General features: G+C 39.4%; 1 protein-coding gene across 3 annotated transcripts in view; it reads right to left on the bottom strand.

Annotated features, from left to right (window-relative positions):
• Nucleotides 1-16,868, bottom strand: part of CTNNA1 (catenin alpha 1) — a 119,743-nt gene that overhangs the window by 28,148 nt on the left and 74,727 nt on the right. For all 3 annotated transcript variants that reach the window (XM_064458886.1, XM_064458888.1, XM_064458887.1), the window contains exon 10: nt 5,239-5,331. In XM_064458886.1, the coding sequence (XP_064314956.1) occupies nt 5,239-5,331 (93 nt within the window). The remainder of the gene's footprint in view (nt 1-5,238; nt 5,332-16,868) is intronic.

The raw sequence follows: 16,868 nt of genomic DNA on the forward strand, positions 1-16,868 counted from the left end.
TGTCGAAATAATTACTATTTGCATATTGTGTATAGATAATTATCCTGTCAACTTCCCCCTATATGGAAAAAGCATTTTCATTTGTAGCTGAGGACTATATTATAGTACCAGTAAACGCAGAAGCTGCAAGAATTTTGGTGTGATTTGTTTTGGTGTCCATTTGTGTTGCTTCATTTTGCATTTCAATGACTCCAAGTGCTGAAGCTTTGGGAGTTTCAGGGGCTCCGTGTCTTTTCTGCAAACTGTTCTGCTACTGCATTCCACAGATCATACTGTGCCTGCGATGAAAACATAGGGTCCTTACACACTAACATACCTCCTTCTACAGAACTGAATCCCTTTCTCCTCTCTTTGCTTCTTTTTATGCATCGGTAACTGCTTGAGTTTCTAATATTGTTTCTTTGATGGTGACCTCCTGTCCTGTGCTGATTCTTCTTCACAGCAAGCCTGCATGATACAAAACTGCAACTCGAGTGTTGTTTTTTTTTTTTGTAAGTATTTCTACTCAATGCCAATAAAATAATTCAAGCACCTGTAATTAACAGTCTGGAGACAGATCTGCTAGTTAGTACATTCAAAAAAATCTGACAGTCTTTCAAAGAGAATAAAAAAGGGGACAATTGTTCGATATTAAGACTTTACTGCAAGAAAAATGAAGTTATCTCCTTTTCCAACAGCCACCAGGGAACTGGCAGTAATTGGGACTCAAGGAAGAAAGTCTGCCAGTCACGTTTGGGTTTGGTTCATTTGAAGGGGTGGATTGGAGGGGGCTTTTTGTTTCTCTAAAATGCTGCAACTTTTAAACAATAGTTTTCATGCTATTTGGAGCCTCTACATGGGATTCCTTATGATTTGGTATTTTGTCTATCTGTATCAGTCAGTGTGATCAGCATATGTAACCATCTGCTTCATCAGAAATCTGTAAGCAGCAAATTGCTTTTGAAGCATTTCAAAATTGGAATGTAAGGATGTGGAACAGCAATTATTAAAACAAGATGTTAATATGAGAAGAGCCAATTTATTTTTATAAAAAATGTAATTTAATCCAAGAATTATCTGGAGTCTGTTTAATGAGCAACACTCACTTGTGCAGGGGACGGTGAGCTATGCCAAGCATGCTGTCTGTGCTAAGGTAGGGAGGGAGGGAGCGAGCATGGGAAGGACAGGCAGTGTTCTCTGCCTGGTGCCCTCGTAAGGTTTCTAAGGACGATGAGCTATTTAGGCAGCAGAGGAGAAAGGCAACCAGCACTGGCTCAGGGCAAGCCCCACCTTACAGATGGGAGAACAGGCCCTGCGTGTCCACAGCAGGGTGGTGCAGGTCTACCCTGCTCCTGCAACCCGCTTCCCAGAAGATGATCAGTCTCAAGGGCAATTGGCTCCAGCTTTTGCTGGCAGAAGCAAACACCCAACCTGATGGAAATTATAATCCATAATTATTTCCTAAAACTCCCAGCCTGGCTGCAATTTGGTTAGAAGTGCACAGATGAACTTCACAGAGGCTTTAAAGAACGAGAAAGTCAACATATAGCTGGTAAAAGCAGCTGCAAGTGACAGCAGACTGTCACATCAAAAGGCTGGAACAACACTCTTTCCTTTCAAGAGCTGTACCGGGGCATTTTCACTGTTGCTTTCTAAACGCCTACAGCTTGTATGATCAGAAACACTATGGTTAAGCTCTCTTCTCAAGACATTTTTAATGCAAAACATTGTTATAAAACAGCTTTGCAGGCTCCCAAAGCAAGTACTTCTTGGAAACAGAACTCAGAAGCCAGCGTTATGAGCAAGGATCCAGGTTTTCGAGTCGAGATAAACAAAATCTTTCACTAATTTACCATTGGCAAGCTCAGTGTTTAGCAAGAAGGCAAAGGAAACTTCCCCCAGCGCTCTGCTAGGCAAATGGAAGCACAGGCAACTATTCAAAGCATTTCACAGCAGTACTTTTCCGTTTCCATTATCAAAGACATCTTAAGCATTTTTTAAAAAAAACATATAACTGTAGTGATGGAGGACTTCTGTTCCTGCATCTTAACCCACCATAGATGGGCCCATTTCCCCCACCACCTAGCAAGGCATGAAGCTGCAGGACTGCAGGTAACTCCTGCGAGATGCTGGACAAAGTTGTTTCACTCTGACGTACAGACCTTCAGCAACGGATGCCCTCAATAAAAAGAATTCAGGCAGGCTTGTAAGTCAAGGCTTCATGAAGAAAAACACCAGTGACCCCCTAATGCTGCCTTTTTTCTCCCCCATAAACCCAGCCTATAGCACAAGTCACCGAGTTTACGCAGCTCTTCCTAGGAGTTCCTTTTGCACCATCAAAAGAGAGCTCTAAATATCACATTAAGTCTTCAACTTCGCATTAATGTCTGTGTTAATTGGCTGGGGACTCGCAAACAGGAAGAATGATGTTGCTCTTGAGGAAGAGCTGGATTTCCAGTAACATAGCCACAATAAACAACTTTAACTGCTTGCTTTCTTCGACACTTTTCAGATGAAAAATTTCCTGCATCTTCTTTTTCCTCAAATAATTAAATTTCAAACCTGAGAATGCCTGAACTTACAGGTGACAGTGGCAATGACTGACTTCTTGTCTGTACCAACAAAATTTCCAAGTTTTCCTTCACCAGTTTGAAGTGCTACATGCTCCTTCCTCCTGTTGCTGGCTCAAAAAGGCTAGTTACGGCACGGGACCAAATAACTTTTTTGTCTGATACAGCTCTTATAATTAACTCTACAGATTGATTTCTGTAGAAATCATACTTTAGCCAGGAGTTCCCTACTCCCAGAATGGCTACTACTCAGCTAAGCTATTTAAGCTTACTCAAGTGCATTAAATTTCAGTCTCATCCTTTCAAACACAGCAAAACCTTGAATTAAATTCCATACATCATACTTTTGTGTGATATTGATACATTCAGTTGAGTTTCAGAGGCTATTGTAATTACTGATTGACTGGACTCATTCCGAATCCAGCATCTTCGGGGGGGTGGGACAAAAAAAAACCCCAAACCACCCTGACAAAACAAAACACCACCAAAAAACTCAGTCCAACAGATAATGTTGGATTAAATCTGTATTTTATGCCCAATTCACACATTTGTTCAGCACAGCCACCTAAAAGGATTCAAGAAGCAGCTGCGAATTGCATCAGGAATAAACTGCAAAACAAACAGATAATTGTCTAAAAAAGGAAACAAAACCTCACTATGCCGTTTTTTATATCTAGAAGCATTTAGAGATTATACAGAATAATCAACGTTTGGGGACTGTTCAGTAATGCAGTTGAGGAGGACGGTAGTGTGCTGTGTCGCTTAGACTGGCATAAGACAAACTTCTGTATTGTTAGGAGAAAACACAGGTGCCATTTGTAAAACAGTTTAGACAAGTGCCCCTAATTATCTCTCAGGATTCCCAACATGTTTAAATACTCTTAGTGCATTAAAGAATCAACCAGAGAACATGTAATGCAATATAAAAGCACTCTTTTAAGTGCTATGAACATCTACAGTGCCATTTACTAATCTCTTGGTGATGACCTTGAAATTAAGGCAAGAACGTGCAGTGGAGCATCTGAACTGCAGGCTTGGAAGTTCAGATGTGTGACCTTTGTAAAGCCAAAATCCATCAGTTACAGCCCTTGCCCATTTATAGATAATCAAAGCTTCCAATGCATGTTAAATGTATTATCCATAATCCCTGAAGTCAAAGATTAACAACTGCACTTCAGAATATGTGACTACACTTTGTGAATTATTTCATGTTGACTATCATGCTGTTTATTTTATAAAGGACTAGGTTTATTTAAATAGGCAGTTGTTGGAAAAGCACAGATAGAAGAGTTAGAAATACACACAATTTCAGCAATGGGGAGGGGAAAAAACACACCCACAAACGTAGACAACTACCAAAAACATTTAGATTTAAAGAAAACCTAACTAAGATTATTGTTTTCAAAAACATCAGCATTGTTTGGAGCAACATGCAGTAGATGCCTATATTCTTGGAGAGAACTTGGAAAAAAATTACATCTAGCCTAGTTGGTTACTTTAGGAAAGAACAAGCCCTTATACCAGATAAGATGTATTTTTAAAAGCTTTTTCTTCCACATGCTTTGTTCCAACTGTAAAAATTGACCTTTGGTTTTAACAAGCCATACACACCACTTGCCCCAGATATAGGAGGCAAAGAGCTGCACAGCCGACGCAGCTTATACACTGGCCCCAGGGTCTGATCCATGAGTGGGAACTACAGAAGTCCACCCCAGGATTAATAGCACTGTTACTTAAAAATAATAGAAAGGGTAAAGTAGTCCTGCTCTTCACAGCATCTTCACCTATTCCCTCAAAATTACACTCCTGCTGAGGTGGGTACAGGTGTACATACCTCCCTTCCTTTTCACTGGTTTTAAAATGACCAATACATATGGGAAAACCTGAGCAAATTCCAAATAATCCTGAGACAATACACCTTATTTTCTTAAAATGCCATTTGACTAATTTGAGAGTACGTATTTTCCATTAGCTCATTACCAACAACAGCTTATTTGTATGTTTTAGACCTGAATTTCCTGTTGCTTTAAAAAAAATGTAAATGACAAGAACTGACAGTGCACTGTAGTCTTCAGGGGTTCATCCAAGTATCTAGTTGTTGACATTTGAAACATCAGGGCTGTAAAAATGGAAGAGGCTAGTCTAGTGCTCATATAAACTTAACTTCCTTGTTTCCATTAAAACGTTATTAATTAAAGGTAGTCTCAGCCAGGTTCAAACCCTTCATGCATAGCAAGCTTCCTCTGATCCTACTCTACTGAGAAGATTTTTTTTGGCATGTTTATATTCTACTCCAGCAAAAACTAAAATATCTGTAATTCGTCTTACAGCACGCACAGGAGCAGTGATAGCATCTTCACAAGACATCTTCCTGCAACATGAACATGCACAGTAAACCACTGCAGCTTCAGCAGTTTAATATCTCATGGGTTACCAGAATACCCTGGCCAAATGGAATTAGAGCTATTACAGATAAAAGACCCATTCATATCACTAATTACTTGGTCATATATTATAAAGTTCTAAGTCTTGACACCTACGCTGCATTTCACTCTCTACATATATTAAGGGAAAAATTAAGTTCTGCAGCAAGTCCGTAGACAGACACTAAGAGGCCAGAACATGTACTAAGCAGGACTAGTTGCCCAACTTACAAGCGTATGTCTTATGTTCTTACACTCTTCATTACCTGGGGACACAAGGCTTCCAGCTGGCTGGCTGACATGCGAACCAATTTCACACCTTCTTCGTTGTTTGAGATGGAACAGGCCAAGTTGGCAACCTGTGTCAGAGGTGGGAGAAAACAAAACACAACTGTTAGAACTGGGTTTTATTTCCTTCTGCAGGAAACTTTTTACATTCCCCAAGTCACCAGTAACCCGTCATGAAATATAAAGCGTCCACACTCATTCAGTTCTAACCAATTTTGAAACCACTAATGATGTGTGTTCCTTCTCCAGCCATAACATCATAACACATCAGATCATAAACCCACAGTCATTTGAACAGAACAGACAGATCATTGTTACCACTAAATTGGTTAAGTTCTCTCCAGTAAATGGTTCAAGAGCATCATTGGCATTACTTGAAGTTACAGTTAAAAAGCCCATTCCCACTTGAGTGAGACAGCAGCAATCACACAATTAAAAAACCAATCCAGTTCCCATGCACCCGAGGATTAAGTCTTCTCATGTCCGTACGCGTAGGGATGCTCCCTTTTCTTGAAACATTTCTACATCCTGCTGCGTGTCAACACAAAAAGAACTTGGAGGCTCATCAAGCAATTCACCTATGCAAGCGGTGCAGTGCTGTTGCAAAGCTCAAGCTGTTTTGCTGGTGTTGAACAGAGCACACTTCTGCAACAGGATACAGGTATTTGAATGCACTGGCTTAAACTGCTTGAGACAGTTATCTAGTCAAAGACTGCAGTATGAGGTATGTGTTCCTCTGGCCCTCAATTTATGCCCCGATTCATCGAGTAAAAGTGCTACCACAGGTGATCTTGAAGATCTATCCACAATTCTCCAAAATTTGAGTAGCATCTTATGATGCTAAAAACTTTACTCCAAAACCTTGACCTGCTGCACAGCAGCATCCTTAACTAGGTCATCTTGAAACAGAGGACCTTTGGTAAACACCTGCCTTTTAAGAGCACACTGGAAGGGGACAGGACAGAATTTTCTGGTAATTGAAGATATTCCTTACATCGGAGCTACTCTCAGGGGAAGGAAGTCTGAAGTAAGTTACATTTCTTAGTTGACAGGTGAATGACAAGCATGTTATTCTGAGCCATTTGAACACAGAAAGCTGTAAAAATAGCACAGTGAACTGAGATGAACACTGAGTACTGTCCTTTCAGAGACAGAGCAACCTGCAAAACCCCTCAGTAAATGTGCTGTAAAAGCACCATCACAAGCTAGCAGATGCTTAGTAACACTGGCGAACCACGTTTCTCCATATACTTTTCTGCACAAGATGGGGAGATTCCAGTCTTCCTTTAATTAAACTATCCTCTGCATTTGTCTACAAGTCATTTTGAAATAGTATCTGCAGCTACATTGTGTGCTTTTCCCCCCTCCCCAAGCCATTCCCTTATGACAGATGTTCCCACACAGAATACATTACTGTCCCACAAACCATCAACGACATGCCAACATACTTGAATGGTGTTTTTCATCAATCCCGTTATTAATTTTGGGACCAAAAAGCAAGTTCCCATTGCAAAGCACACAGCCTCTTCCTCTCTCCAGTTCCAAATGAAGTTACAAAAGATAGAAGGCCATGCACTGTCAAGAAGACAGGTACATTTCCAACAGTGAACCACCAACTAAACATACGCAACTGCATTTATTTGGATGAAAACAAACTGAAATTGAGAAAAAGACTATTCAGCATCAACACGACATAGAAAACTCTGCCAGCTTTCAGGAATATTAGTGTCCTACTCCTCAACTTTCTTTTCCACTAGTCTTATTAGACAAGAGCTACATATTAAAAGGTGGAGTTGCAGCAAGTTTTCAGTTCATTGCAAGGTCATGCAGCTTGCACCCAGCTTAGCCAAGGCTCTTCTCTCCTTTCTTTCTGTTACCTCATTTGCTAGTCTCCAGCTCAGTTCCTCTCTACACAGCACTACCACCAAACAGCTGCACTCTCTATAATGCCCTATCAGAAGGGGATTTTATTTTGAGCATAGGATTTTTTTTCCTGTAGATTTGCCATGTCTTAAATCCCTAGTTCACAGTGAGCTATAGTGTATTATGCTTTTGTTTAGATGCTCAAAAAAAATCAAAAGAAAATAAGATGCCATGATTTAAGAGTCAAGTGAAGATTTTGCTGTTGTTTTAAGCAAGGTCATACTTTTGAGAAACACCAGTTTGCCAATATTTTTTATTGTCCATATTTCCACGTCATTTCTGCCTCCACAGCAGCAGTTACAATCTCTAGGAGTGAGAATAACACAAAGCTCTATTGAGTAGGGGCTGAATAAAAGCGACATTGAAGCACTACAAAATCAGCCTCTCCGATATCTGGAGATGTTGTGCTCTCTCTCAAGCCAAGTGTGATGAATCAAGCACACAGAAACCCCGCTCTGTCTGAATACAGAGAGGCAAAGAAGTTTATAATTGAGTGTCCCCGGCGTGGTACGATGAAATTTTGCTTTTTTGCACAGTCATTTTTGAACAGTCATTTTTCTTCTGAATACCTCACTGATGGCAATTCTTCTTTAGAAATTGCCCAACTGGGCCTGCCAACCTTTATGAAAGAAGTGTGTGTGCTTCCCTCACTGAGGGTCTTTGGCAGTTTAAGACAATCCAACTGTTGGCTGCCACATCCCATCCTACTGCTCCATCTCCAAATCTCGACGTTGCATTTCAGCATGCTTGTCCAAAAGAAAGCTATTCACTCTGGTGGATTAGTTTCTCTGCCAGATTAGCACACAAACTCTCCAGCAAACTATTTGCTGCACATCAGAGTAAAGCAGGGATGTGGCACCAGCAGAGATGACTTTAGAGCGCTGCAGGACATGGCCCTAAATTCACAGCAATCCAGCATTTACTGCACCCATGGGAAGACTCTGTCAAACTGTTAGAAAACACTCACAAACCTCTCAAAATTTGAAATTTAAGAGCAGCTATGTCAACTAATCAAGTTGTAAATGACATTACAATAAGGTACTTTAAATTGTGGTTAATTATCAGATGCTCTATAGCATGGATTTTAAAATTGCATGTAACTGCTGAGATGGATGGTTGTACAATGAAGAAATTTAATTTCAAAAGTACCTGAAAGAACCCATCATCAATAACTGCTGTGTGATATTTTTCAAATAACTTCACACTCCCTGTCTGTAGAGAGGATAGCGTACTGCTGGCCAGTTATTTGACAGGTACACATAATGCATTGGATTTTGTAGCTGAGGTGAAGATCAACTATGGCCAAACTGGTTTCAAAGCATGCAGAGCACTTGGAAATAACACATTTCTAAAACTTCCAAATAAAATAGAGCACTTCAAGCAAACAAAAATTTCCCTTAAATCAAATGTAAATGAAATAGTTTCTCCGTGTCTCCAGCAACGTGGCTGACTGACATAGTAAGTGGTCAGACTTGATTTAGAAAGAACACTTGTGCTTGAGAGCAAAATAGCAATTGAATCCCCGCTGCATTTGTTCATTCTTACTGTTCAATATAATCAAACCCCTTTACATAAGCACTACTGGCACAGGCATCAAAGGAGACAAGAAAAAAAAATTGCAAACAATGTAATCAGCCATAACGAGTCATCTCTTTAAAAAAGTTAAAAATACATAGGGAATGAAGACAGACTAGAGAAATTAGACTGACACAGTTCAGAGATACCTCTTGCAGCACTGACAGATCAATTTAAAAGCATCTTTTTGATGCAGTATTAAGGCTCTCACGGTTCAGAGTACACAACCATCTCCCAGAGATGGTTTCATGTATCCCAAAAGGCAGGACGGACCCAAAGCAGCTACTGATGTTTAGATGAAGGAGCTTAAATTTACCCCTCGTGGCTAATGCTCGGTGCATTAGCGAGAAGTGCACAGACACAGCCATTTCTACAAACTGAACTAATGAACTGGTGCCAAGTAAAAGTCAAAGCTCGATGAGCTGATCTGAAACGTGGGTTTTATGCACTGATCGGTTTTCAAAACTCAAATCTAACTAGTATTAATGATGACAGAGTACTGCAAGATGAGATGTCGTCTTTGGAGGAGGCATTACTTAGCTGGTTCCTTCTAGAGGTAGGCACCATCTCAGAGCAAAGGGTCAACTGACAATACGTTACTAATAGGAAAATATAATTCCTATACAAAAAAAAGATTGTGCCATCTGTCACAGAGTGATTCCATCTCAAACTCTAGTTATTTTGATTCTTCAGATTTACTAATTTTAAATCAGGAAAAATCTTGACATTTCTAAAGCAGTCCTTTCCTCCATTAGTGGCAATTCGTCAGCCTATGTTTGTGTTGTCAGCTGCTGCAGACAACTGCCGCCTTTGACAATAGCCAGTTTCTACCTTTTTCACCTGAAATACATTTTTTAATTTAACTTGAAATTTGTTCAGATAATGCCTAAGGAGCTGCATTTTTCCAGGAATTCAAAAACTATAGCAGGCGCAACTACATGAGCTTGGGGTCATTGCTAGGCTGCTTAAATTACACTGTTGAAAATAATTGAGACATACTGCTACAGCTTTGCACATATTAAACTTCCTCTTTGCACTGACATCCTAGCTTAGGTACAGGAGTTACTTCACATGGAACTGTTTATTAAAGGATTGACAAATTGTTTTTCCAATAAGAAACAAAAAATTCAAGAGAAAAAAAAGGAACTGTAATCTCTAACACATTACACTTTCTTTTACAAGGACTTCAAGGGCTGACACTGAAAGTTTGTATTAAAGTCTTTGCTTTGTGCACCTGGATTGGCTTCTGAGAAGCAACACCAAGTTTTTCCTCCTTGCTTACAGGTCATGTTTTTAGGACAGCTTCTTCAGAAAGTCAAATACACAACACCTTCCTAAATAGGTGCTCAAGCATCCAGCAATGGGGTAATCCAAAGAAGGTTCTGTAATGTGTTTATTACTACAGAATTTAAAATTGTCAGAGCTGTGTCTGCCACACAGCATTGTTAAAAATAAGGATTAAAAACCACTATGCATGAGACAAATATACACTAATTCTGAGTCTGACTACTCTCATTTGCAACTGCAGTTGTAAAAATAGCACTGCAGAAGAGCTTTCAGTCTTCCTACTGAGAAACAATGTTTCAGTTTAACATTAACCAGTATCCTCTCATAACTGATGCTCACAAACCCCTGTGCAAAAATAACAGACACATAGTCATTATACACAGAAAATTTGGGAATTTAAACATGGAAACTCAGCTGTTCAAAGCTGTTCCTGGCATTTCAATTTCTGATTAAACTTCAAGAAATCAGCTTCTTGTTTGATTTTTTTTTTTTAATTTTATATTTTCTCTGGGAATGCAAATTATCCTTTTAAGCACTTTTAAATCCCCTATTAGAAATAAATAATAATAAAAAAAGGACAGGCAGCCAATTCAACATTTTACTCTTGAGGATTTGCTAAAGGAAAGCGTGCATGTGATATTCTCACAAAATTCAATAACAGCACATCTAATTTCTTCCTCCCCCATATTAAGGAAAGAGTCCAGATTCACTTCATGATGGTCAAAATCCATGAAATTAATTTGTCTGCAGAAAGAACTGTTCTGGCAAAACTAAGTGGCAACTAAGGACTCTCAGAAGAGATGTGTTGATTATGTAATTTCCATCCCTCTTAAAAAAAGGCTTCTATTATTCAGTAAGTCCATAGATTTATTAATTCACGTATACACTACAATATTCAAGACAAATGTGACCTATTTTAATGTCTACTCCTAATAGGTACTGCATGAGGGAGAAGTCTGGGTTACAGCTGTAATCTTACAAACTCATAGTTTTGTAGAGGCATAGCCAAATATGAATTATGCAAAACAGTTTCACTTTTTTAATGTGGGTAGGGACAGCAGGAGGATTTTGGTTCAGGTCCATAGGGACCCTGGAGCAAGTTACTGGGAGTCATGCTGTCCACTACTCTGTGATTTTTATATGACTTACGTAGTTGCAAGCGGCTGCAGCTCCACAGAAGGCACTTGCAAGAGCTTGTTACAGGCAATAGAATCCCAATGTATTAACTTAAAATAGTAAAAGTCTTTGAATAAAACAAGCCACACACAGAAAGACTCCTGATCTAAGGCACCAAGGGGAACGATGGACTAAAATTGAGATAACTGCTATTTCCAGAGCTCTGCAACCTCATGCAGATGATGAGAGCAATTTTAATTTGAAGTGTGGTTATGAACACATGGAAGGGAAATTACAGCTAGATTGAACAAAACTGGCAAGCAAAATATATTCATTTTTTATTCAAAAGTTTTAGACAGTGAGAAATGGGGGTTTCAGAGTTTTTTCATTTCAACAGGCTGGCAACTGATTGAAAGAGGAAGGGGAGTATAGATAACATACTGTGTACTTTCTGCTCCCTATAATATTAAGGCAATTTTAGGCAACATAAGGCAGATTCCTTAATATTTTCATGGGTAACCACCCTTGTTTTGGAATCAAATCTCAAAACTTTCACGTTTGAAGTTGTGTCTGTGTGTCTAAAAATCTCATTGAAGAGCAGAGCTTTGCATTTGGTGCTCAGCCTAAGCAAGCTGCCTCCAACTACCTGTCCAGCTACCTGGCACCATTCTGGGTATAGCTGTCCCATGAAAGCTCTGTTCAACACTGGTGAGCACCTTCCACACCCAGAGGAAACGTCTTTCTCCAACAGAGTGCAACCCCATGTGTTGTTAAGGCTTCATGACAAAGGGAAGTTTTTCACGCAGTTGAGCAAACCCACAGTTTGAGCATCATGACGAAACTGGGCTCTAATTACTGAGCATCAAGTGCAGAAGGGAGAGCACTTCTCTCTTGCCAACAGGAAAGTTTTTCAACCCAAGAGGGGGAGGAGGTGTTTGAAAGGAACTAATACATCTGTAGCATAAAACATATCCACAGTAGTAAAGTGCTAGCGGTACAGGAATACCTTTATTTCCAGACTTGTAGATTATCCTTTCTATAGACCTGACAGAGAGCAGAGCTGGTAAAGAAATACCAGTGTGCTACATGGGCACTGTGCCCCTCGTAGATGCAGCTGTAGCAGCAGATGTAACTACTGGCACAGGAACTATTCCTTCCTCAGACAAACAAGCTAAAGTGATAAAATGTTGTTATAAGCACAAAACACATTAGTTACACAAGTGGATCTGAGCTACCATGACAGAAATCACAATGCTGGTATGTAATGCAGATCTGATCCTAAGCTAAAACTTTCAAAGCGAATCCTCACCTTCGATGCTTCTTAACAACACAAATGTTTTTCTTTAAAAGAGAAGTGTTTCTAGTAGTGACATTTGGACAGTACCTGAATAATTATCCTTACCCAAAAAAAGCCTCCCCATTTATCAAAGCAGAAAGCATAATTCTTTCTGATCTCGTTTTGCTTACCACTCAGAGCATACTCATCATGATCTTACCAAAGGCTTCCAACCTGGTGCCTATCATTAGCTGTTTAAACCAGTTTTCCGCTATTCAGGCAACTGTTCATGGCAAGTCTAACTGTAATTATAAGTACATTATGCTCTTGAAGAAGGTGACAAAATAGTAAGCTGAGCTCTACACAGACTTCAGGCAACTCCTTGATGACACTACATGACTAATATTCCAACATCAATGTAATGGTTTTAGCTGGGATAGAGTTAATTTTCTTCACTCTACCTGGCATAGTGCTGTGCTTTGGACGTAGTATGAAAACAACGTTGATAACACACCGATGTTTTGGTTGTTGCTGGGTAGGGCTTGTGCTAGTCAAGGACTTTTCCAGCTTCCCATGCTCTGCTGGGTGCACAAGAAGCCGCGAGGGGAGGGGGCACAGCTGAGGGAGCGGATTCAAACTAGCCAAAGGGATATTCCATATCATGTAACGTCATGCCCAGTATGTTACCTGGGGGGAGTTGGCCGGGGGAAGCAGCAATCATGGCTCGGGGACTGGCATCATCAGTTGGCGGGTGGTGTGTGGCTACATTATTTTCTTACTTTTTTTCCCCCTCTTCCCCCGGGTTTCATTTCTCTCTCTCAATATTTTCCTTTTTATTACATTATCATTATTACCATCATCATAATCATTATCATCATTACCATTATTACTACTACTATTTTAATTATTAAACTGTTCTTATCTCAACCCATAAGTTTTCTTGCTTTTGCTCTTCTGATTCTCTCCCCCATCCCACTGGGGTGGGGGGTGTGAGGCAACAGCTGTGTGGTTCTTAGCTGGTGACTGGGGCTAAATCACAACAATTGCTAATGACTAAGATGATAAAAAAACAGATATGCATTGAGGCTTTTAGTTATACACCAAGATTTAAAGCATTTATGCCACATCTATAAAGTCTGTATCTAAAAAGCTACTTAAAAATGCTGTTAGACTTACGATTCAAATATCTGGAAAATACAATAGGCCAGGACTCTACTGCTTTTTACCTACCTCTGAAGACATCATGTCAACAGCACCTATATTCAGCTGTGCTTATACTTCCTGACCTCTGTTACAGATTTCCCCTTCCCCAAATGCTTCTGTTTCCAAAGAAGAAAAGGAACGCAGTAAAACTGAGGTGTTTCTAGTGGGGTAAAAGGACAATAACACAGTTTTCCAAACCCTAACCTCATTTACCTCCAGCTTCTACACCCTTCACATCTCCCTTGGCCCAACTGCTTAAAGACCATGCCCCACACATTCAACATACTGACTGCCCCTATGGAAAAGGTAGGACAGAAATGCCTCTCCTCCATGTAGCAGCAGCTAACCAGGATGATTTTCAAATAGAAGAATGTCTCCAAACACCCTGATCGCTGTCCAGATATGTGAAGGTTCAAATTCATCTCCGATCACTTCATCTCTCCCATCAGTTTCACTGTCAGATTACTGATTACCTTGCTTCTCCCGTGTGTACTTACAACAAAATCTGGACAGAAAGATTATTCTGAAGTCTCTTATTCCTCTTCCAACATGATTTTTGACCTCTACCAGCATTCTGTAGACCCTTTCATACATAGTTTGGTGTAGCAATTGAAGATTGGCCTCAAAGAAAACCTTACAAGAACAGAAGTTACATAATTAAAAGGTCACTTGCCTTTATGTATGATGTATTAAATTTGTACATCCAGTTTTGCTGGAAAATGGAAGAACTTTTTTCTGCTGAGGCTTTCCTACTTTACTGATTATGAAGGTAAGGAAAGCATGTTCTACAAGTAGAATTTAGTTTATTTGTGAATTAGTTGACTAGTAAAATGAACTTACAAGGAAAGTGCATCTGTTCTTGAAGAGTGTCAGATTTTAAGGGGGCACATCTGAGTTATACTGGTCATTTACTAAACACATTTTGTTTCAAATTGCTGCCAAGATTATCTATAGACAAATTACAGAAAACGTGCCTGTTCTTTGGAAGAGGCATTTTGCTCTTCCTCTTATAATGGGAAATTAGTCTCAAGTTGGACTAACCCTGCCTCTCTTCTCCAGACCATAGCACAAGGACATTTCTCTTGAAATACATGAGTACCTTAAAAATAAAAGCACGTAAAAGACAACCTTGAGTTTGCAGATTTTTTTTTCTCTGTAAATTAGCTTACTGAAGAGGAAAAATAGGTGCTCAGGTACCATGGTAATGACTGATAATGACCCTAGCCTGGAAAGCGCCGAGTTTTGAGAGATTAATATACCCAAAGATTCAGAAAAACATTCCATGTCAATATTTGATTTGGGTGTCAAGTGCTGTGCTTGTCTGCACTTTTCACCCAAGATACATAATCTCTGTCTTTCAGTACGGCTACATACCTTTGACGGCAAGTATGAAGAAAGAATATTTAAAAATGAGCAAACAATTTACTCCAACCTCCAAAGATGCTGGTTTTATAAGCTTTGTATAAACTTGGGAAATCAAGTGGCTAATAGACACAAAGGATAATCTTGTGAGACTAGATTTATTTCTAGATCTGCTGGACACTTCCATTCCATGGGTCATTTCTAACAAACGTGTAAGATGCACAAACACTAAGTGCATACCTTTACCACAAAGGTAACTAGCTATGTCCACGGACAAAGGATAGGCAAGCTTCAGTTTTTCAAAACCTTTGCTGTATCTGAAGTCCAAAAGCTAGCTATTATTTTAAACCCAAGCTATGTTTTACCTACTTCAGTTTTTTTTAAAAGCCTTTCACATGTAAAAAACCTGCAGCTGTTAGACTCTGAGGAATGTATATAGGCTGCGAGTATGGGCAAATCAGGATAAAGTGTAATAAAAATGTTGCAAATGTGCAAGGCTTTGGGCTTTTGGAGAGGGGTATTTTTAGACTGAGGTCTGAAGAATTACTCTAGGACATCAGGCCAGACAGTTAGGGCAACAGAAGGCGAAAATGTCAGTGTAAGAGGCTATGGATAGCTCATGGAGTTGCAAGTGCCCAAATGTTATTCTTTCCAAGCAAATAAATTTGCAGTCTGCATCTGTTCATGGGTTTTCACTGAAGATGAGAAAATCATCTCTCCATATGCAAGATCAACCCAGTGTATTAAAGTGCATAAAAAAGGCACAGAGCAGTCTTTTCAGATAAATTAAAGCAATTTGGGAAAAAAATTGACGCTTATGAAATATCATTGAGAGCTTTCGCCTCCCTGATCTTACCAAAGTTTCTCTCAGAAAGACTTAAAATTATATTTGAGAAAAACATTTGACACAGGGGTACTGAGTTCCAGAATAAGATGAGATTGTTTGCTGTTTTTAAGGAATTACAAACTCTCCCTTTCCAAAATATTCTTCAACAAGCAAACTAATGGAAGACTTTAACCTGGACACTGTCCTCATCTACCTCTTAACTATCCAGCTTCCTACTGTCTAACTTTTCCATTAAAATTACACAGTATAGAAGTGACAAATTGACAGCCTAACTTGTTTTTCTAAAGCATTCAATAGTGTAACAGAAGTTGCTTAACATTTATGGCTTTTTCACTTTTCAGAGAATAGGCAGAAGTGTCACTGCAGTGACTACAGGGAGTGGAACGAAGGCATCTTGTGCAGAAGCACACCTCAGACAGGGACAAACAAAAAAATCAGTGTGGTACTAAGAGCAATCATTAAAAATGAGCACCAAGTTGCAGGACAGCCTAGTTTCTTCTAGGGAGGAACATTAAATCTAACAATGCCAATGCCAAGCTGTCTTTCCTCAAGAGCAAAGTTACAGGTTGAAGAGCCAAGGCTACTTTACCCAGCATCGTAAAAACCGCTGGAACACAAGTACTTTCAATCTGTAAATTAAGATGACTTTCATAGTTCACAAACGAATTTAACTTTCTCTTACACTGGTTCCTGAAATGCCATCTCTTCTGTTATTCTTGTGTGCTGCATTTAAATTGGTTTCTCAATTCCTGAATTAAACTCTAACAAAATTCAGGCAGACTGCTAGCTAGTTAATGGACTGTTAGTACAGAGCAATTTTGAAAGCTATCTTTGAAACGTATTATTCAACTGAGACAAGTCTCATTTTACTATTTTACTGTTATTCAGTTTTCAAAAGGCAGGATAAGGGGGCTAGTATTTTACTATGTGAGAAACAAATTAGATGGAAGTCCTTTGAGGCATGGCTTTGGTATGGTTTCTCTAGAAGATACAGACCCAGCAGGCAAATCAGATTTTTG

This window comes from Phalacrocorax carbo, chromosome 8 (genome assembly GCF_963921805.1).
Source record: "Phalacrocorax carbo chromosome 8, bPhaCar2.1, whole genome shotgun sequence".
NCBI classification, from domain to species: domain Eukaryota; kingdom Metazoa; phylum Chordata; class Aves; order Suliformes; family Phalacrocoracidae; genus Phalacrocorax; species Phalacrocorax carbo.